This window comes from Loxodonta africana, chromosome 12, assembly GCF_030014295.1.
Source record: "Loxodonta africana isolate mLoxAfr1 chromosome 12, mLoxAfr1.hap2, whole genome shotgun sequence".
In the NCBI taxonomy this organism is placed as follows: Eukaryota; Metazoa; Chordata; class Mammalia; order Proboscidea; family Elephantidae; genus Loxodonta; species Loxodonta africana.
The window spans coordinates 48,903,410-48,920,545 of record NC_087353.1 but is presented as its reverse complement, the minus strand read 5'-3'; the positions used below and the strand labels follow the sequence as shown (position 1 = coordinate 48,920,545).

General features: G+C 41.1%; 1 protein-coding gene across 14 annotated transcripts in view; it reads left to right on the top strand.

Moving 5' to 3' along the window:
• The first annotated feature begins 459 nt into the window (after positions 1 to 459).
• Positions 460 to 17,136, top strand: part of DMXL2 (Dmx like 2) — a 228,420-nt gene continuing 211,743 nt past the window's right edge. For 13 of the 14 annotated variants that reach the window (XR_010323573.1, XM_064295218.1, XM_064295214.1 and 10 more), the window contains exon 1: positions 460 to 932. Coding sequence is in view for 12 of the 14 variants with exons in the window: in XM_064295218.1 (XP_064151288.1) it covers positions 846 to 932 (87 nt within the window). In the remaining 2 variants the exon portion in view is untranslated. The remainder of the gene's footprint in view (positions 933 to 17,136) is intronic. The other variant, XM_064295211.1, reaches the window with a different exon arrangement.

Genomic DNA, 17,136 nt, shown 5'->3' with positions numbered 1-17,136 from the left:
AGAAAAGACTCGTGGTGTGGTCCCGACTGGCCTCCGGCCGCCTGCTCCCCCAGCCTCCGTCCTCCCTCTCTACGGGCGCCCCCTCTCCCCTGGACTCTCCCCCACTCCCTCCCACTCCGCCCTTCCCCGACCCCATCGGCCCCCCGCCCCCGCACTCCCCCCACTCCGGCACCCTCCCCCGTCCTTTCTCCCCCTTCCGCCCCTGTTCGCTCCCTCTCCTCGCCGGACTCCGTCCCTCCCCAGCTGCCTCCACTGTCCAGCGGCCGCAGACCCAGGGGCTCCAAAAAAACTCCCGCAGTCTGCGCGCGCATTACCGGGACGGAGTGCCCGCCCGGCGCGCGCAATTGCCTTGGAAACCACTGCGCGCGCACGCGCAAACACAGAGCGGGAGGAGGCGGGGAGAAGGAAAGGGCGGAGAGCTTAGCAAAGTAGGAGGGGTTTATCCTGGTATTAGACCGTCGCTCCCTGGCGGGTGGGCGCGTGCGTCGCCCGTCTCCCTCCGCGGAGCGGCCCTTCTAGCGCGCGCCTGCCTTGCGCGCTCCCCTTGCCGCCCTCCCCGCCTCTCACACACAGTTGACCTCCTCCCGCTTTTGTGCGCCGCTGCAGCAGGCAGTGGGAGCATCCGGGCATTTCCGCAGCCGAGCGGCGATCCGGACGGTAGCGGCGGTTGAGTAGCTCCCGTAACAGGGAGGAGGCGTGGGGGAGGCGAGAGAAGGGAGAAGCGTTAAGCCGGAGCTGCCCCGGGGTGGGTCCCCAGGGAGGCGGGGGGAAAAGCCGCTCTCCCGGCTGGAGAAGGGCCGGGCGCGGGGCTCGTCTCCCCTCTCGTGTTAGCCCGGGCTCCGGAGATGCATCTGCACCAGGTACTCACCGGGGCTGTCAACCCTGGAGACAACTGCTACTCCGTGGGCAGCGTCGGGGATGTCCCCTTCACGGTGAGCGGCAGCCGGGACCTGGAGGGGGACAGATTGAGCTTCAGGCGCCGGGGCCGAGAACCCGCCCCGTGCCCACGTCTCCCCGGGGGCTGCGAGGGGTTGGTGGGCCCCACTCGCAGCCTTGAGGTTTAGTTTTCCCTCGGGGCCGTCGGACTGTGTGTCCTGCGGCTGCTGTGAGAAATAAACCGATCAGGTGGAAAAGATTAGGAATCCACCGCGCTGTCCGCCAGCAAATGGGCTCCCGGGTGACTGAACTAGAAGGTTCCTCGCTAGGGAGGCCCCTGGGTCCACAATGGAGGGAGGTGGTTGCAGCCGCCGAAACCCCTGAGCGTCAGTTTGGCACCTGCTCTCGGAGTGGAGGAGATGATGCTCGGGTTTCGCCTCGGAGCTTGGAGGCGATGTTGTGCCTGGCTCTGGCTTGCCTTTGACGTTGTACCAGGGCGGCGAGGAGCTGCTCGATTCTGTGGCTTTAAACCTGACCTTCTGTATCTCCTGGTATTCAGAATCTTATTTCCAACAAGAAAATAGAAAAATTCATCCTCTGCACCTGAAAAATTTAAAATGGAAGGGTTTACAGTGACAGTGGCCTCAAGAGCTATCTTGTTTATAATGAGATCGTAGGCACTGGGTTTTGGGTGAATTTGGTAGCCTTTCTAGGTAATAATTTAACCTGTTTGAAAGGTAGGCTTGCTTTTTTTTTTTTTTTTTTTTAAACCAAGGCAGTGAAATTTTTATGCCAGTGTTTTTTTTTGTTTGTGCGGGTAAAGTGTATGTAAATAACATTTTGAAATCTCTTTAAAATCTACAAGAAATAGACATGTTTTTCAACGAGGTTGTACAGATAATCCTTTTTGAGAATGTGATGCTTTTACCAGAGCTAATTCAAGCCAAACCTCAGAGCTTTTTTTACCTGTAGATACACTGCTGTGGGTTGACATGAGTTCCTTTTTGCATTAAATTTTGTACATGGTCCTTCTTAGAAGGAACTATAGACAGCAAGATCTTTATTAAATACACTTTGTTATTGATAACCATTTAGCTTGATAAAATTGGAAATAGCATAATGGTATGCATTTTAGACAAGGGGAAATACTTTGATCTGATGTCTGCTTTCCAACAGCATGTTTTTAAAACAGCAGAAATTAAAATGCTCCAGCAAAACTGCAGAATCATTATGTAGCACAGTGCATTCTGGTACAGACTTAACTCATCTTTAATGGTCTGTGATGCATTCAAAATACCCCCACAAGATTGCTTTATGGCCATTTTAAATCTTTTAAATGTAAACAACTTGGCTTTGTTCCAGTTCAGGATGCTTCTTTTTAAAAAATAGGATTTGCCTGGTTTATATTGTTAAACCTGTCATTATCAGTGGAGACATCTGTGTTTTGTTTACATGTGACTTAATTGATCCAATTAGAATTGAGCTTGGGCTTCAAAGGTGTCCGGAATTGTTGGGAAATAGGGAGAAGAAATTTTCCTATTCCCCAGTTGTGTAGGTGGGGAGGAAGTTCCATAGATTTAGAAGAGCAGGTTTTCTTCAGAATCAAATCTTGACTGGAACCTTGGGTTATAGGATAATTTCTTACCAGCATGGTGATGGTGGTTGACTGCTTCCATCTAAAATGGAGCAGTGTTCTCACTTCGTGCTTGGTATATAGAGCTAAACAGATTCAGGTGCAGTCTGGAAAAGCTAGTGGAAGAACGGTTAGTGCTACTGTGGTTGTGCTATGGACCAACCATCTTGGGATCATTTTCAAATCTTTTTCACCTTTCTCTTTCAACATATCACCATGTTTAGCTGATTCTCTGCGGTGTCTATCACATTTTCCCCTTTTCATGTCCTTGTTGTTAGGTGCCATCGAGTTGGTTCCAACTCATAGCGACCCTGTGTACAACAGAATGAAACATTGCTTGGTCCTTAGTACTTTATTGCAGAGTCTTATTTGTGCTGTTATTTAAATATAAAATCTTATGCTTGCTTTTCCTGACACTCATATCTGATCAGTTCATCCTCCACAGAGCTCCTAGGATAATTTTCTTCTAATACAATTTTTACCGTATCGCTATTAGCTCGAGAATATACACTGTCATTGTTAGGTGCCATTGAGTTGATTCTGACTTGTAGCAACCCTATGTACAACAGAATAAAACTACTACCTGGCCTTGCGCTATCCTCACAATTGTTGCTATGCTTGAGCCCATTGTTGCAGCCATTGTGTCTGTCCATCTCGTTGAGGATCTTTTTTGCTGACCCTCTACTTCACCAAGCATTATGTCCTTCTCCAGGGATTGATCCCTACTGATAACATGTCCGAAGTACCTGAGATGAAGCCTCACCGTCCTTGCTTCCAAGGAGGACTCTGGCTGTACCTCTTCCAAAAAGACTTGTTCATTCTTCTGGTAGTCCATGGTCTACTCAGTATTCTGCATCAAGACCACAATTCAAAGGCATCAATTCTTCTTCCGTCTTCCTTATTCATTGTCCAGCTTTCGCGTGCCTATGAGGCAACTGAAACACCATGGCTTGGATCAGGCATACCTTAGTCCTCAAAATGACATCTTTGCTTTTCAACACTTTATAGAGGTCTTTTGCAGCAGATTTGCCCAATGTAATAATGTTTGATTTCTTGACTGCTGCTTCTGAGAGTGTTGATTGTGGATCCAAGTAAAATGAAATTCTTGACAACTTCTGTCTTTTCACCATTTATCATGATGTTGATTATTGGTCCAGTTGTGAGGATTTTTCTTTATGTTGAGGTGTAATCCATACCAAAGGCTGTAGTCTTTAGTCTTCATCAGTAAGTGCTTTAAGTCCTTTTAACTTTCAGCAAGCAAGCTGGTGTCATCCGGATAACGCAGGTTGTTAATGAGTCTTTCTCTAATCCTGATGCCCGTTCTTCTTCATGTAGTCCAGCTTCTCAGATTGTTTGCTCAGCATACAGATTGAATAAGTATGGTGAAAGGATACAACCCTGATTTTCCCTGATTTTAAACCAAGCAGTATCCCCTTGTTCTGTTCAAGTGACTGCAGGTTCCAGATGAGCACAAGTAAGTGTTCTGGAATTACCATTCTTCACAATATTATCCATAATTTGTTATGATCCACACAGTCAAATGCATAGTCAATAAAATGAGGTAAACGTCTTTCTGATATTCTGTGCTTTCATCCAAGATTCTCCTGAGATCAGCCATGATATCGCTTGTTCTGTCTTCTTCTGAATCCGGCTTGAATTTTGGTGGTTCCCTGTCAAAACCATTTTTGAATTATTTTCACCAAAATTTTACTTGTGTGTGATATTAATGATATTGTTCAATAATTTCCACATTCTGTTATATCACCTTTCTTTGGAATGGGCACAAATATGGATCTCTTCGAGTTGGTTGGCCAGGTAGCTGTCTTCCAAATCTCTCGGCATAGACAAATGAGTGCCTCCAGTGCTGCATCCATTTGTTGAAACATCTCAATTGATATTCCATCATTCCTGGAGCCTTGTTTTTCACCAGTGCCTTCAGTGCAGCTTGGACTTCTTCCTTCAGTACCATCAGTTCCTGATTATATGCTTCCTCCTGAAATGATTGCACCTTGACCAATTCTTTTTCGTACAGTGACTCTTATGTGTTCCTTCCATCTTCTTTTGATGCTTCCTGCCTCGTCCAATATTTTGCCCATAGAGTCCTTCAAAATTGCAACTGAAGGTTTGCGTTTTTTCTTCAGTTCTTTCAGCTTGACAAATGCTGAGTGCGTTTTTCCCTTTTGGCTTTCTAACTCCAGGTCTTTGCACATGTCATAATACTTTACATTGTCTTCTTAAGTCACCCTTTGAAATCATCTGTCCACTTCTTTTACTTCATCGTTTCTTCCACTTGCTTTAGCTAATCTACATTTATGAGTAAGTTTCAGAGTCTCTTCTGACACTCATTTTGATCTTTTCTGCCTTTTTAATGACCTTTTGCTTTCTTCACATGTGATGTCATTCCACAACTTGTTTGGTGTTCAGTCACTAATGTTGAGTGTGTCAAATCTATTCTTGGGATAGTCTCCAAATTCAGGTAGCATATACTGAAGGAAACCCTGGTGGCATAGTGGTTAAGTGCTACAGCTGCAAACCAAAGGGTTGGCAGTTCAAATCCGCCAGGTGCTCCTTGGAAACTCTATGGGGCAGTTCTGCTCTGTCCTGTAGGGTTGCTATGAGTCGGAATCGACTCGATGGCACTGGGTTTACTTTGGTTTGGGTTATACTCAGGGTTATATTTTGGTTCTCATAGACTTGTTTTAATTTTCTTCAGCTTCAACTTGTATGTGAGCAATTATCGATCTGTTCCGTGGTTGGTCCCTGGCCTTGTTCTGACAAGAATATATATATAGTTGTTACTGGATTCAATTCCAATTCATAGTGATCATGTAGGACAGAGTAGAGCTGCCTGATATGGTTTCCAAGGCTGTAACCTTTATGGAAACAGACTGCCACATGTTTCTGTCGCAGAGTGGCTCATGGGCTTGAAACGCCGACCTTGTGGTTAGCAGCCAGGCGCTTAACCACTCTGCCATCAGGGCTCCGTTTTGTTTGTATGGTGGTTTACAATAAATAAAGCTGCTTTACTTAGAGCATAGCATTTGGTCCTTATACTAAAGATGAAAAAAACTGATGTTTTGGGTCAGATGAATAAAGAGGGAACCAGCCTGTACTGGAATGGAGATCTTGTGACTTCTTATGTGGTGGACTTTTCTTTGTAGTATGCTTCCTTTCTAGCAGAGTTCCTGCTCTGAAGGGAAGAGATGTTTGTGGAAGGCCTACTAGACATGGCCAGTATAGGAGTCTTACAGCTAGCCTGTTGTTCTTAGCCAATGGTGTGTTTCAGAACCTGGAGACTTTTCAAAATAGGGTGGTTTTGTTTATTTTGGAGTCTATAAATGGAAAATTTTTATAGAGTGTTTGAAACGAATTTTGAAGTGTTCATGAAATTGTAATAATTGAAGTATTGGGCAGTGGGTGGGCGATGGTGTGATTGGCTGGGCTGTGAATGACTGCTTTGAGATGTCCGGATGACCCAATCTGTGTTGTATTGACATGGTGCAGGTCATAGTAGACAGTCAAAGTAATGTTGTATGGTTTTAGTGGCAACATGAGAGCTGCGGTGGTTTTCATTTGTGTTTTGACAGTTAACAGCAGTTTTTTTCAAACAATTGTGATATTGTTAATATTGCATATATCACATTTTAAAACATCACTTTTTGATCATTCTGTTGTTTTCATCATTAGATCTGAGCTCTGGAAATATTGTTATTATGCAACAAGCCAGGTTCTGGGCATTCCAAGGAGATGATCTTCTACCATGTATATGCGTTATTGTGCCTTATTTTGCCTTTAAGACATTTCCAACTACCCTATTGTAGATAAGTGAATGTTTTGAGGCTTTATGCAGCAGATATTGTACATTTCTCATTATTTGTTGCCTATGACTTTCCTGAAATATAGTCTTTAGGATTTTTTGTTTTTGTTTGTTTGTTTTTAACCTTTCTGTCTGTAAACATTAAAATCTCACTGAAGTAGTGATGGTACCTGATGATTATTAATGTAACTTAATTTTCATCACTTGGCCTTAAAGAGTGCAGTCTCTATTTTCAGGTGTTTGGGGGCAGTTGATGTTACTCCATCTGTCGTGAATTCATCACGTTGATTAGAGTTTACAGAAATTGGTAAGCCATCTCCACTGTTAGGGAGTTCATAATATATTGGCAGAGATTAAAAACGATGTAGATTATTATAAAGTAAGGCAGATGGAAGAGATCACATGTAATTTGGAAGCCAAGTAAAGGTTACACAGAAGACTGGCATTTGAAAAGACAGAGGTGTCGGTGCTTTCCAGACAGCGAGAACAAGCTAAGCCAAGCAATGGTATGATACAAAGAGTAAACTGTTCGGTGACTAGTCTCTTCAGTAGGAGCCCTGGGGGTGCAGTGGTTAAGCGCTCGACTGCTGACTGAAAGGTCGATGGTTTGAACCCACCCAGTGGCTCCTCAGGAGAAAAGACTTGGTGATCTGCTCCCATAAAGATCATAGCCTAGGAAACTCTATGGGGCAGTTCTGCTCTGTCCTGTAGGGTTGTTATGAGTTGGAATTGACTCAACTGCACATAACAACAACAGTCTCTTCACAAAAGTTTGTTTTTTTTAACGACGGGACTTCCTTATTAAATAGCAAACACCCTTGGAATGTTGAAAAATATAATTTGCAAATATTACCTTTTTAGAAAAACGTACATGATATGCTAACATTTCTTGAGTTTTGTTGTTGCTGATTTTGTTTTTTTCTTAAAGTACCACTAGAAAGTTGGTAATTAATAAAAAACTATTCATTTAGAAATTAGAAGATAGCACTATGTGACTTCTTTTTTTGGCATTTAGATATATTTTAACTCTAGTATTACATAGGGAGGCCCGGTGGTGCAGTGGTTAAGCACTCAGTTGCTAATTGCAAGGTTGGCAGTTCAGATGAAAAATTATAATCGAGTAATCTTGACTTGGATCTTGGGAGATTTTTTAGAAGAAATCAGAGTCTCGCTATTTAATCATCAAAAAGCACAGGATGTTGGGTAACAACTGTAATGGCATAGTGGAAAAATAAGTTATTTCTGACCAGTTTAATTTCCTTCCATGATAGAAAGCAAAGCAGTATTTAAAAGGGAATAACAACAGAGAATAGCTGCACTTCTCATTCAGTGAGACTTTTCTAGTTTGTGGGTCATTTTTAGAAACAAGTTCAGAAGCCAAATATTTTAATAGAGATTTTAGGGTTTTCAGTATTATTGAGTTTGTAGAATCCTTCTGCGTTGTATTTTTGCTCTACAACCCTAATTCAGGATGTTACAGGATAAGACCTGTTACTGAGGGAGCAGGTGCAACTCACAACAATGCTGTGACTACATTTTCTTTTTCTTAGAGAGAGTGCATGTAACTCCATGATTTCGTGTACATACATAAAACCAATCGCCTATGCTTTTTATTCTCAAACTTACTCATTTCATGATTGCTGAGGGCTCCTTTAATGCCCCTTTGATGCCCCAGCCCGCAAATCCTGAACACCTAATAGATACAATGGTTATCTCATATCCCTGTGATAGAGACTTTTAGGCTCCTGTAAACACTGTGCATGATAACTTGGTGTGGTGATTTAAGAGGCATAAATAATATCCTTTTAGATAGGTTGTCACTGGAGATTTATTCCTGTAAGTCCATTTTCTTCACTTCTTTTAAAAATAGAGGCCCCTTGAGAGTAGTAACGTTTAAGTTAATTCATACTAAATCATTAGTGATGTTTTCCTCTTTTGATTTTAGAAGAAACCCAGGAAGCCTGAGAACATAAGGGCAATTCGCAAGTGGGCGTGGAAAGCCCGTTCCTGAGTACATTCCGACTTATAGCAACCCTATAGGACAGAGTAGGACTGCCCCATAGGATTTCCAGGGAGCGGCTGGTAGATTCCAACTGCTGATCCTTCGGTTAGCAGCTGTTGCTCTTAACCACTGGGCCACCAGGGCTCCAGTGGGCATAAAACCCACTGCCGTCGAGTCGATAGAGGGACACAAAAAACACAAAAAAGTTTTGTCTTAGACTCATTTTAAAGGTAAATGTAGCTCATGTGGTAGTCCAAGAACAAAATGCCGAGCATTTTCTTAGGGGTAATAACTTTAGTTTTTGATGTGCTAGCGACTTGCTTAGCTCTTCTCTGGCCTCAATTGACTGTGTCTACACTTAACAGGAAGCCCTGGTGGCACAGTGGTTAAGAGCTCGTTGCTAACCAAAAGGTTAGCAGCTTGAATCTACCAGCGGCTGCTTGGAAACCTTATGGGGCAGTTCTGCTCTATCCTGTAGTGTTGCTATGAGTTGGAATCAACTCAACGGTAACTTTTTTTTTTTTTTTTTTTTTACATTTAACAGAATCTAAGCAGAAGGCATTCAAATTATTATCATGTACTCTTCTCATGGAGCCCTGATGGTGCAGTGGTTAAGAGCTTGGCTGCTAACTCAAAGGTTGGCAGTTCAAACCACCAGCCCCTCCTTGGAAACCCTATGGGGCAGTCTTACTCTGTCCTATAGGGTTGCTATGAGTCGGAATCGACTCTGGCAGCGGGTTTGAACTCTACTCAGCGTCTGCCATCATTCCTTTATGTGGATAGTGTTTCCAGCAAAGGCTGGTTCCTCCATTTACACCAGTGATTATCAGCGGGGGAGGGGGGGACAATCTTGTGTCCCGCTCCCCGGCCCCGCTGCTTCTTGACATTTGGCAGTGTCTAGAGACATTTTGATTGTCATGACTGGGAGAGGGAGGTAGGGTTGGGGTGCTGTATACCTGGCATCTACTGGGGAGAAGCCAGGGATGCTGCTGAACATCTTACAAAGCACAGGACAGCCCTCCTCAGTGAACAATTACCCAGTGCAAAATGTCAGTAATGCCAAGTGAGGAACCCTTATATCCTAGTTCCCAGTCCCTCTTATCTACTCAAGGCCATTGCTCTAGCAGTTTTCTCCCCTGCAAAATTGCTTTTTCTTCTCTACTTAAATACTTTCTTAATTTGGCTCTCCTGGCTTTTTTCCTCTGCCTCTCAACTGTTTCTTCTCAGCCTGATTCCAGATTGATATATCCAGCTGTTTCTTTGACGTCTTTCTTTGGAGCGTCTAATAGCTTTATCAAAACTGTCTTTTCGTAGGAAACCCTAGTGGCGTAGTGGTTAAATACTATGGCTGCTAACCAAGAGGTCGGCAGTTCGAATCCGCCAGGCACTGTTTGGAAACTCTATCAGGCAGTTCTATTCTATCCTATAGGGTCGCTGTGAGTCGGAATCGACTGGATGGCGGTGGGTTTGGTTTGTTTTTTTTTGGTCTTTTCATAATATTCTCCTCATCCAGCCTAAATCAGTAAATGGCAACTCAATTTTTTTCCCTCTAGGCCAGAAAATCTTTGAATCTTTATTTCTTCTCTTTGATTTCCCATGTCTAATGTTAGCAAATTCTGTTTGCTGTAACTTCAAAATGCACGCAAGAATCTGACCAATCTTCACCATTTCTACTGCTAAATCTTGGTCCTATAAACCGTCATGTGTCTTCTGGATTATGGAGAAAAGCTGCTGACTGGTCTCTCTGCCTTATCTGCCATTAGCCTATGAACTTTCAGTTTATTCTCAACATAGTAGCCAGAATGATCCTCTCAAAACATAAATCAAAGTTTGCTAGTCTTTAGTTCAAAACTCTCAAATGGCTTCCATTTTTACTTCAAGTAAAACTTGAGTGCCTTCAGATCCCTTCACTGCTGATTCTTTAGCACCTAGAACAGAACCTCATGCAAAATAAGTGCTCAGTAAATTTATTAAAAAAAAAACAAAAAACAAACTGTAGTGTAATACATGCATTCTTACAGTAAGCAGAGTGACTACTTTTGTTAGGCTACTTTTTATAGCACCTCTTGATAGAGGTCAGTGACGTTAGGCCATTTTTAGATCAATTTTTATAGGATCGGGTCAAGGAGAGCTGATATAATACAATGTAGGTGTGAAGCTTTGCCATTCTGGTTTAATCCAGGGATGTATATTAATATGTCAAGAGCAACTGACAGCCTATATGCTCTATGGGCAGTTTTTAGATAGTTTTCCTCATTGATGGTTTTAAAAGGCTTTAATGCATAACAAATTGGAGATTTATAACCTGACAAATACTTAGTGTAGCAACACTGTATTATAAGAGTTTAAAAGTTATATGTTTTAATAATCAACGGAGCTGAGTTTGAGATTGAAAATTGAGGAGCCTGATAAAGACTGTGGCTGAGGTGGCTACCCTACTTGGTGGTAAACTGAACTCAACCAAGGAATGCCCTTGGATAGAAGCAAGATTCTCTTTAGAAAGTAATTTTAAGAGTGTGCTAATATACAGAAAATGGGGATTCAAACATGACTCTGGTAACTTTATGCTGGAAAAGTGTTATAATTAGAAGCTAAACTAGGCCATTAAAAACAAAAAGCAAACAAAAGCCATAAAGGACTTAGATAATTTTTGTTTTAAAAATTATTAATGTATTATCTGCATTATAAAAAAATCATAATTCAAACACTGTTTAAATATAGAAAGTAAAAATGAAAGATTCCATTTTCCAGTAGAACTTAATTGGTATAACTTCCTGCGTACCTTTTATTCAAATGATACTTGAGTGCCTAGGATATGCCAGGCACTGTGCTTACCCTCCAAGGTAAAATAGTTATGAAAAGCACACTATTGTACAAGATGACTTGGTGTGTGGTGCTATTAACTATTAACTAGTTAAATAGGGCACTGGGTTTTTCTGGGTAGTTAAATAGGGGGTCATTTCTTTGGCTATAGAATAATTGGGCTGAATTACCAAAACTAAGCAATTTTTTTTGAAGTGGTAGGATTAATTTCTACCTTGTAAAAAAAAAAAAAATTATTATTTTTTTTATGTTAAATTGGAAGGAGTCCTGGTGGTGTAAATGGTTAAGTGCTAGTCTGCTAACCGGAAGATTGGTAGTTCAAACCCACCCAGCAGCTCTAAGGGAGAAAAGACCTGGCAGTCTGCTCTTGTAAAGATTACGGCCCAGGAAATACTATGGGGCAGTTCTGCTCTGTCACATGGGGTTGACTGTCAGTTGAGGTTGACTCGATGGCGAACAACAACAACACGTTAAATTGGTACATGAGATTAAATGAGTTTAAAATTGACATCTAGTCCAGTACCTTCATTTTATAGATGAGGAAACTAATACCATTGAAACCAAATGATTTAATCAAGGTTGCACAGCAAGATGTGTGGCTGAATTTTGATAAATCCAAGTTTTCTAGTCCTTTTTTTTTCCTGTTAAAATTTAGAAAGTATTATATGTTCTTGTAGATAACTTGAAAATGCAGGAGAAAGAAGAAAGATAAAATCACTTGTAATGGTATAATCCAGAGATAACCTGTCAACATTTTGCTAAATTGGACTCAGGCCTTAGCAAAGAAACCTAGATTATTGATTTGAGAGCTTTCACCAGTACTTCTTTTTCTTGAGTGGGTTTTGGGTAGTTATTTTTCAAAGAGTTTATTCCGTTTTTATGTGTAGTTATTTTTTTGTGGATAGTTATATTTCTAAGAATGTATGGTAAAGTTGTTCACAGTAACCTTATTATCTTTTTAAGGCCTGTAGCATCTATAGTTCTGCCTCTTTTCTCATTCCTGCCATTAGTTATTTGTGCCTTCTCTTTTTCTTCAACAGAAGCTTATCGACTTTATTAATCTTTTTAAACAACCCATTGCTAGCTTTGTTCTCTCTATTATATATTTTGATGAAGTAGAGGGTCAGTGAAAATGAGGAATACTCTTAGTGAGATGGATTGACACTGTAGACTCAACAGTGGGCACAAACATCAAAGATCATGGAGATGGTGCAGGACAGGACAACGTTTCATTCCGTTATATATAAGGTTGCCATGAGTCAGAGCAGACTCAACGGCAGCTAACAATAACATTATATATTTATTTACTATTTCATTAACTCTTATTTGTAATTTGTTAGTTCCTTCTTTCTATATTATGAGGATTCGCTTTGCTGTTTTTTTTTTTCCCCTTCAAACTCCTTGAGATAAATGCGTAGCTCATTTCAGTCTTTCTTTCTAAAATATGCATTTAAGAATATAAATTTTCCTCTAGACCTACTTTCTGTGTTTCCCATGGTAACCTGTAATTTTTTATTCCTAGGCCATAAGTAATTTATAAATTTATTTCTAAATGTCCAGATGTGGGACTTTTGTAGTTATAATTATAATTACTCATTGTAGTCTAGGTGTGTTGTGCCAAACATGCATCATGTAATTCCAATCTTTTAAAGTTGAAATTTCAGTTGGTTATTTTTTAATATTTATTCCACATGTGCTTGAAGAGAGTTTATATTCTGCAATTGTTAGATACTGTTAGGTATCGTAGTCTATATATGTTCTTTAGGTCAATTTTATTAATAGTGTTGTTCATATCTTCTGAAACTTTACTGCTTTTCTGTCTGCTTATTTATTTTCTTTCTGAGAGACGTGTTAAAATCTACTGACGTGGATTTATTCCTGTCTCCTTGTAGTTTTGCTTTATCTATTTGTGTTTACAGATTCAAATATGTGTTTACTATATCTTCATTGTACAGGTAATACTCTTAAAAAAAAAAAATCTCTGGTAATGTTTTCCGTTGTTAGTGCCATCAAGATGGTTCTGACTCATATCGACCTTACGTACAACAGAGTGAAACACTGCCTGATCCTATGCCATGCTCACAATCGTTAAGCTTGAGCCCACTGCTACAGTCGCTGCGTCAGTCCGTCTCATTGAGAGTCGTCCTCTTCCTTGCTGACCCTCTACCAAGCATGGCGCCCTTCTCTGGGGACTGGCCCCTCCTGATAGCATGTCCAAAGTATGTGAGACGAAGTCTCGCCATCCTTGCTCCTAAGGAGCATTCTGGCTGTACTTCCTCCAAAACAGATTTGTTCTCTTTTGACAGTTCATGGTGTATTCAATATTCTTCGTCAGTGCCATAATTCAAAGGCATCAGTTCTTCTTTGGTCTTCCTTATTCATTGCCCAGTTTTTGCATGCTTATGAGGCGATTGAGAACACATGGCTTCAATCAGGTGTACCTTAGTCCTTGTCTTAGTTATCTAGTGCCACTATAACAGAAATACCACAAGTGGATGGTTTAACAAACAGAAATTTATTGTCTCACAGTCTAGGAGGCTAGAAACCTACCAGCTCCAGGGTAAGGCTTTCTCTCTTTGTTGGCTCTGGGGAAAAGTCTTGTCATCAATCTTTCTTCGTTGAAGAGCTTCTCAGTGCAAGGACTCCGGCTTCAAAGGATGTGCTATTCTCCTGGCTCTTGTTTCTTGGTGTTATGAGGTCTCCATTTCTCTGCTCACTTCTTTCTTTTATATTTCAAAAGAGATTGGCTTAAGACATAACCCAATCTTACAGATTGAGTCCTGCCTCATTAACGTAACTGCTGCTAATTGCACCTCATCAGCATCTTAGACATAGGATTTATAACACACAGGAAAATCACATCAGATGACAAAATGGTGGACAGTCACACAGTCCTGGAAATCATGGACTATCCAAGTTGACAGTCATTTCTGAAGACAGAATTCAATCCATGACAGTCCTTAAAGTGACATCTTTGATTTCTAACACTTTAAAGAGGTGTTTTGTGGCAGATTTGCCAAATGCACTGTGTTGCTTGATTTCCTTTTTTTTAAATTTTTTGATAATTTTATTTTCATTTGGGATTTTTTAAAATAATTTTTATTGTGCTTTAAGTGAAAGTTTACAAATCGAGTCAGTCTCTCACACAAAAACCTGTATATACCTTGCTCCAACCCACCCACTGCCGTCGTGTCGACTACACACTCCCAATTACTCTCCCCCTAATTTTTTTGTAATAAGACAGCCCGCTCTATCCCTCTGCTTCCTCTTTTTGTGTCCATTTCCCCAGTTTCTAAGCCACTCCAGCCTCTCATCTCCGCTCCAGGCAGGAGATGCTAACATAGTCTCAAGTGTCCACCTGATCTAAGAAGCTCGCTCCTCACCAGCATCCCTCTCCAACCCATTGTCCAGTCCAATCGTGTCTGAAGGGTTGGCTTCAGGAATGGTTCCTGTCCTGGGACAGCAGAAGGTCTGGGGGCCATGACCACCAGGCTCTTTCCAGTCTCAGTCAGACCATCAAGTCTGGTCTTATGAGAATTTGGGGTCTGCATCCCACTGCTCTCCTGCTTCCTCAGGGGTTCTCTGTTGTGTTCCCTGTCAGGGCAGTCATCGGTTGTAGCCAGGCACCATCTAGCTCTTCTGGTCTCAGGATGATGTAGTTGCTTCATGTGGCCCTTTCTGTCTCTTGGGCTCATAATTGCCATGTGTCCTTGGTGTTCTTCATTCTCCTTTGATCCAGGTGGGTTGAGACCAATTGATGCATCTTAGATGGCTGCTTGCTAGCGTTTAAGACCCCAGACGCCACTCTTCAAAGTGGGATGCAGAATGTTTTCATAATAGATTTTGTTATGCCAATTGACTTAGATGTCCCCTGAAACCATGGTCTCCAGACCCCTGCCCCTGCTACGTTGGCCTTCGAAGCATTCAGTTTATTCAGGAAACTTCTTTGCTTTTGGTTTAGTCCTCCCCTATATTGTGTGTTGTCTTTCCCTTCACCTAAAGTAGTTCTTATCTATTATCTAATTAGTGAATGCCCCTCTCCTGCCCTCCCTCCCTCCCCCATCTCCTAACCACAAAGGAATGTTTTCTTCTCAGTTTAGACTCTTTCTCAAGTTCTTATAATAGTGGTCTTATACAATATTTGTCCTTTTGCAACTGACTAATTTCACTCAGCATAATGCCTTCCAGGTTCCTCCATGTTATGAAATGTTTCACACATTCCTCACTGTTCTTTATCGATGTGTAGTATTCCATTGTGTGAATATACCATAATTTATCCATTCATCCGTTCATGGGCAACTTGGTTGTTTCCATCTTTTTGCTATTGTAAACAGTGCTGCAGTAAACATGGGTGTACATATATCTGTTCATATAAAGGCTCTTACTTCTCTAGGATATATTCCAAGGAGTGGGATTGCTGAATTGTATGGTAGTTCTATTTCTAGCTTTAAAAAAAAAAAAAAAGCTTTTTAAGGAAGCACCAAATTGATTTCCAAAGTGGTTGTACCACTTTACATTCCCACCAGCAGTCTATAAGTGTTCCAGTCTCTCCACAGCCTCTCCAGCATTTATTGTTTTGTTTTTTTGGGATTAATTCCAGCCTCGTTGGAGTGAGATGAAATCTCATTGTAGTTTCGATCTGCATTTCTCTAATGGCTGATGATCATGAACATTTCCTCATATATCTGTTAGCTACCTGAATGTCTTCTTTAGTGAAGTGTCTATTCATATCTTTTGCCCATTTTTTAATTGGGTTATTTGTCTTTTTGCAGTTGAGTTTTTGTAGTATCATGTGGATTTTAGAGATCAGGTGCTGATCAGAAATCTCATAGCTAAAAACTTTTTCCCAGTCTGTAGGTACTCTTTTTACTCTTTTGGTGAAGTCTTTGGCTGAGCATAGGTGTTTGATTTTTAGGAGCTTCCAATTATCTAGTTTTTCTTCTACATTCTTTATAATGTTTTCTATACTGTTTATGCCATGTATTAGGGCTCTTAACGTTGTCCCTATTTTGTCTTCCATGGTCTTTATTGTTTTAACTTTTATATTTAGGTCTTTGATCCATTTTGAGTTAGCTTTTGTGCATGGAGTGAGGTATGGGTCTTGTTTCATTTTTTTGCAGGTGGATATCCAGTTATGCCAGCACTCTTTGTTAAAAAGACTGTCTTTTCCCCATTTAACTGTTTTTGAGGCCTTTGTCAAATATCAGCTGCTCATATGTGGATGGATTTATGTCTGGATTCTCAATTCTGTTCCATTGGTCCATGTATCTGTTGTTGTACCAGTACCAGGCTGTTTTGACTATTGTGGCGGTATAATAGGTTCTAAAATCAGGTAAAGTAAGGTCTCCGACTTTGTTCTTCTTTTTCAGTAATGCCTCATTTATCTGGGGCCTCTTTCCCTTCCATATGAAGTTGGTGATTTGTTTCTCCATCTCATTAGAGAATGTACTTGGGATTTGGATCGGAATTGAAATAAATGTATAGATCGCTTTTGGTAGCATAAACATTTCTATAATGTTATGTCTTCCTATCCACGAGCAAGGCATGTTCTTCCACTTATGTAAGTCTCTTGATTTCTTGCAGAAGTGTACTGTAGTTTTCTTTGTATAAGTCTTTTACATCTCTGGTAAGATTTATTCCTAAGTATTTTATCTTCTTGGGGGCCACTGTAAATGGCATTGATTTGGTGATTTCCTCTTTGATGTTCTTTTTGTTGGCGTAGAGGAATCCAACTGTTTTATATATGTTTATCTTGTATCCTGATACTCTGCTGAGCTCTTCTATTAGTTTCAGTAGTGTTCTGGAGGATTCATTAGGGTTTTCTGTGTGTAAGATCATGTCATCTGCAAATGGAGATACTTTGACTTCTTCCTTGCCAATCTGGATGCCCTTTATTTCTTTATCTAGCCTAATTGCTCTGGCTAGGACTTCCAGCAGAATGTTGAGTTAGAGTGGTGATAAAGGGCATCCTTGTCTGGTTCCCGA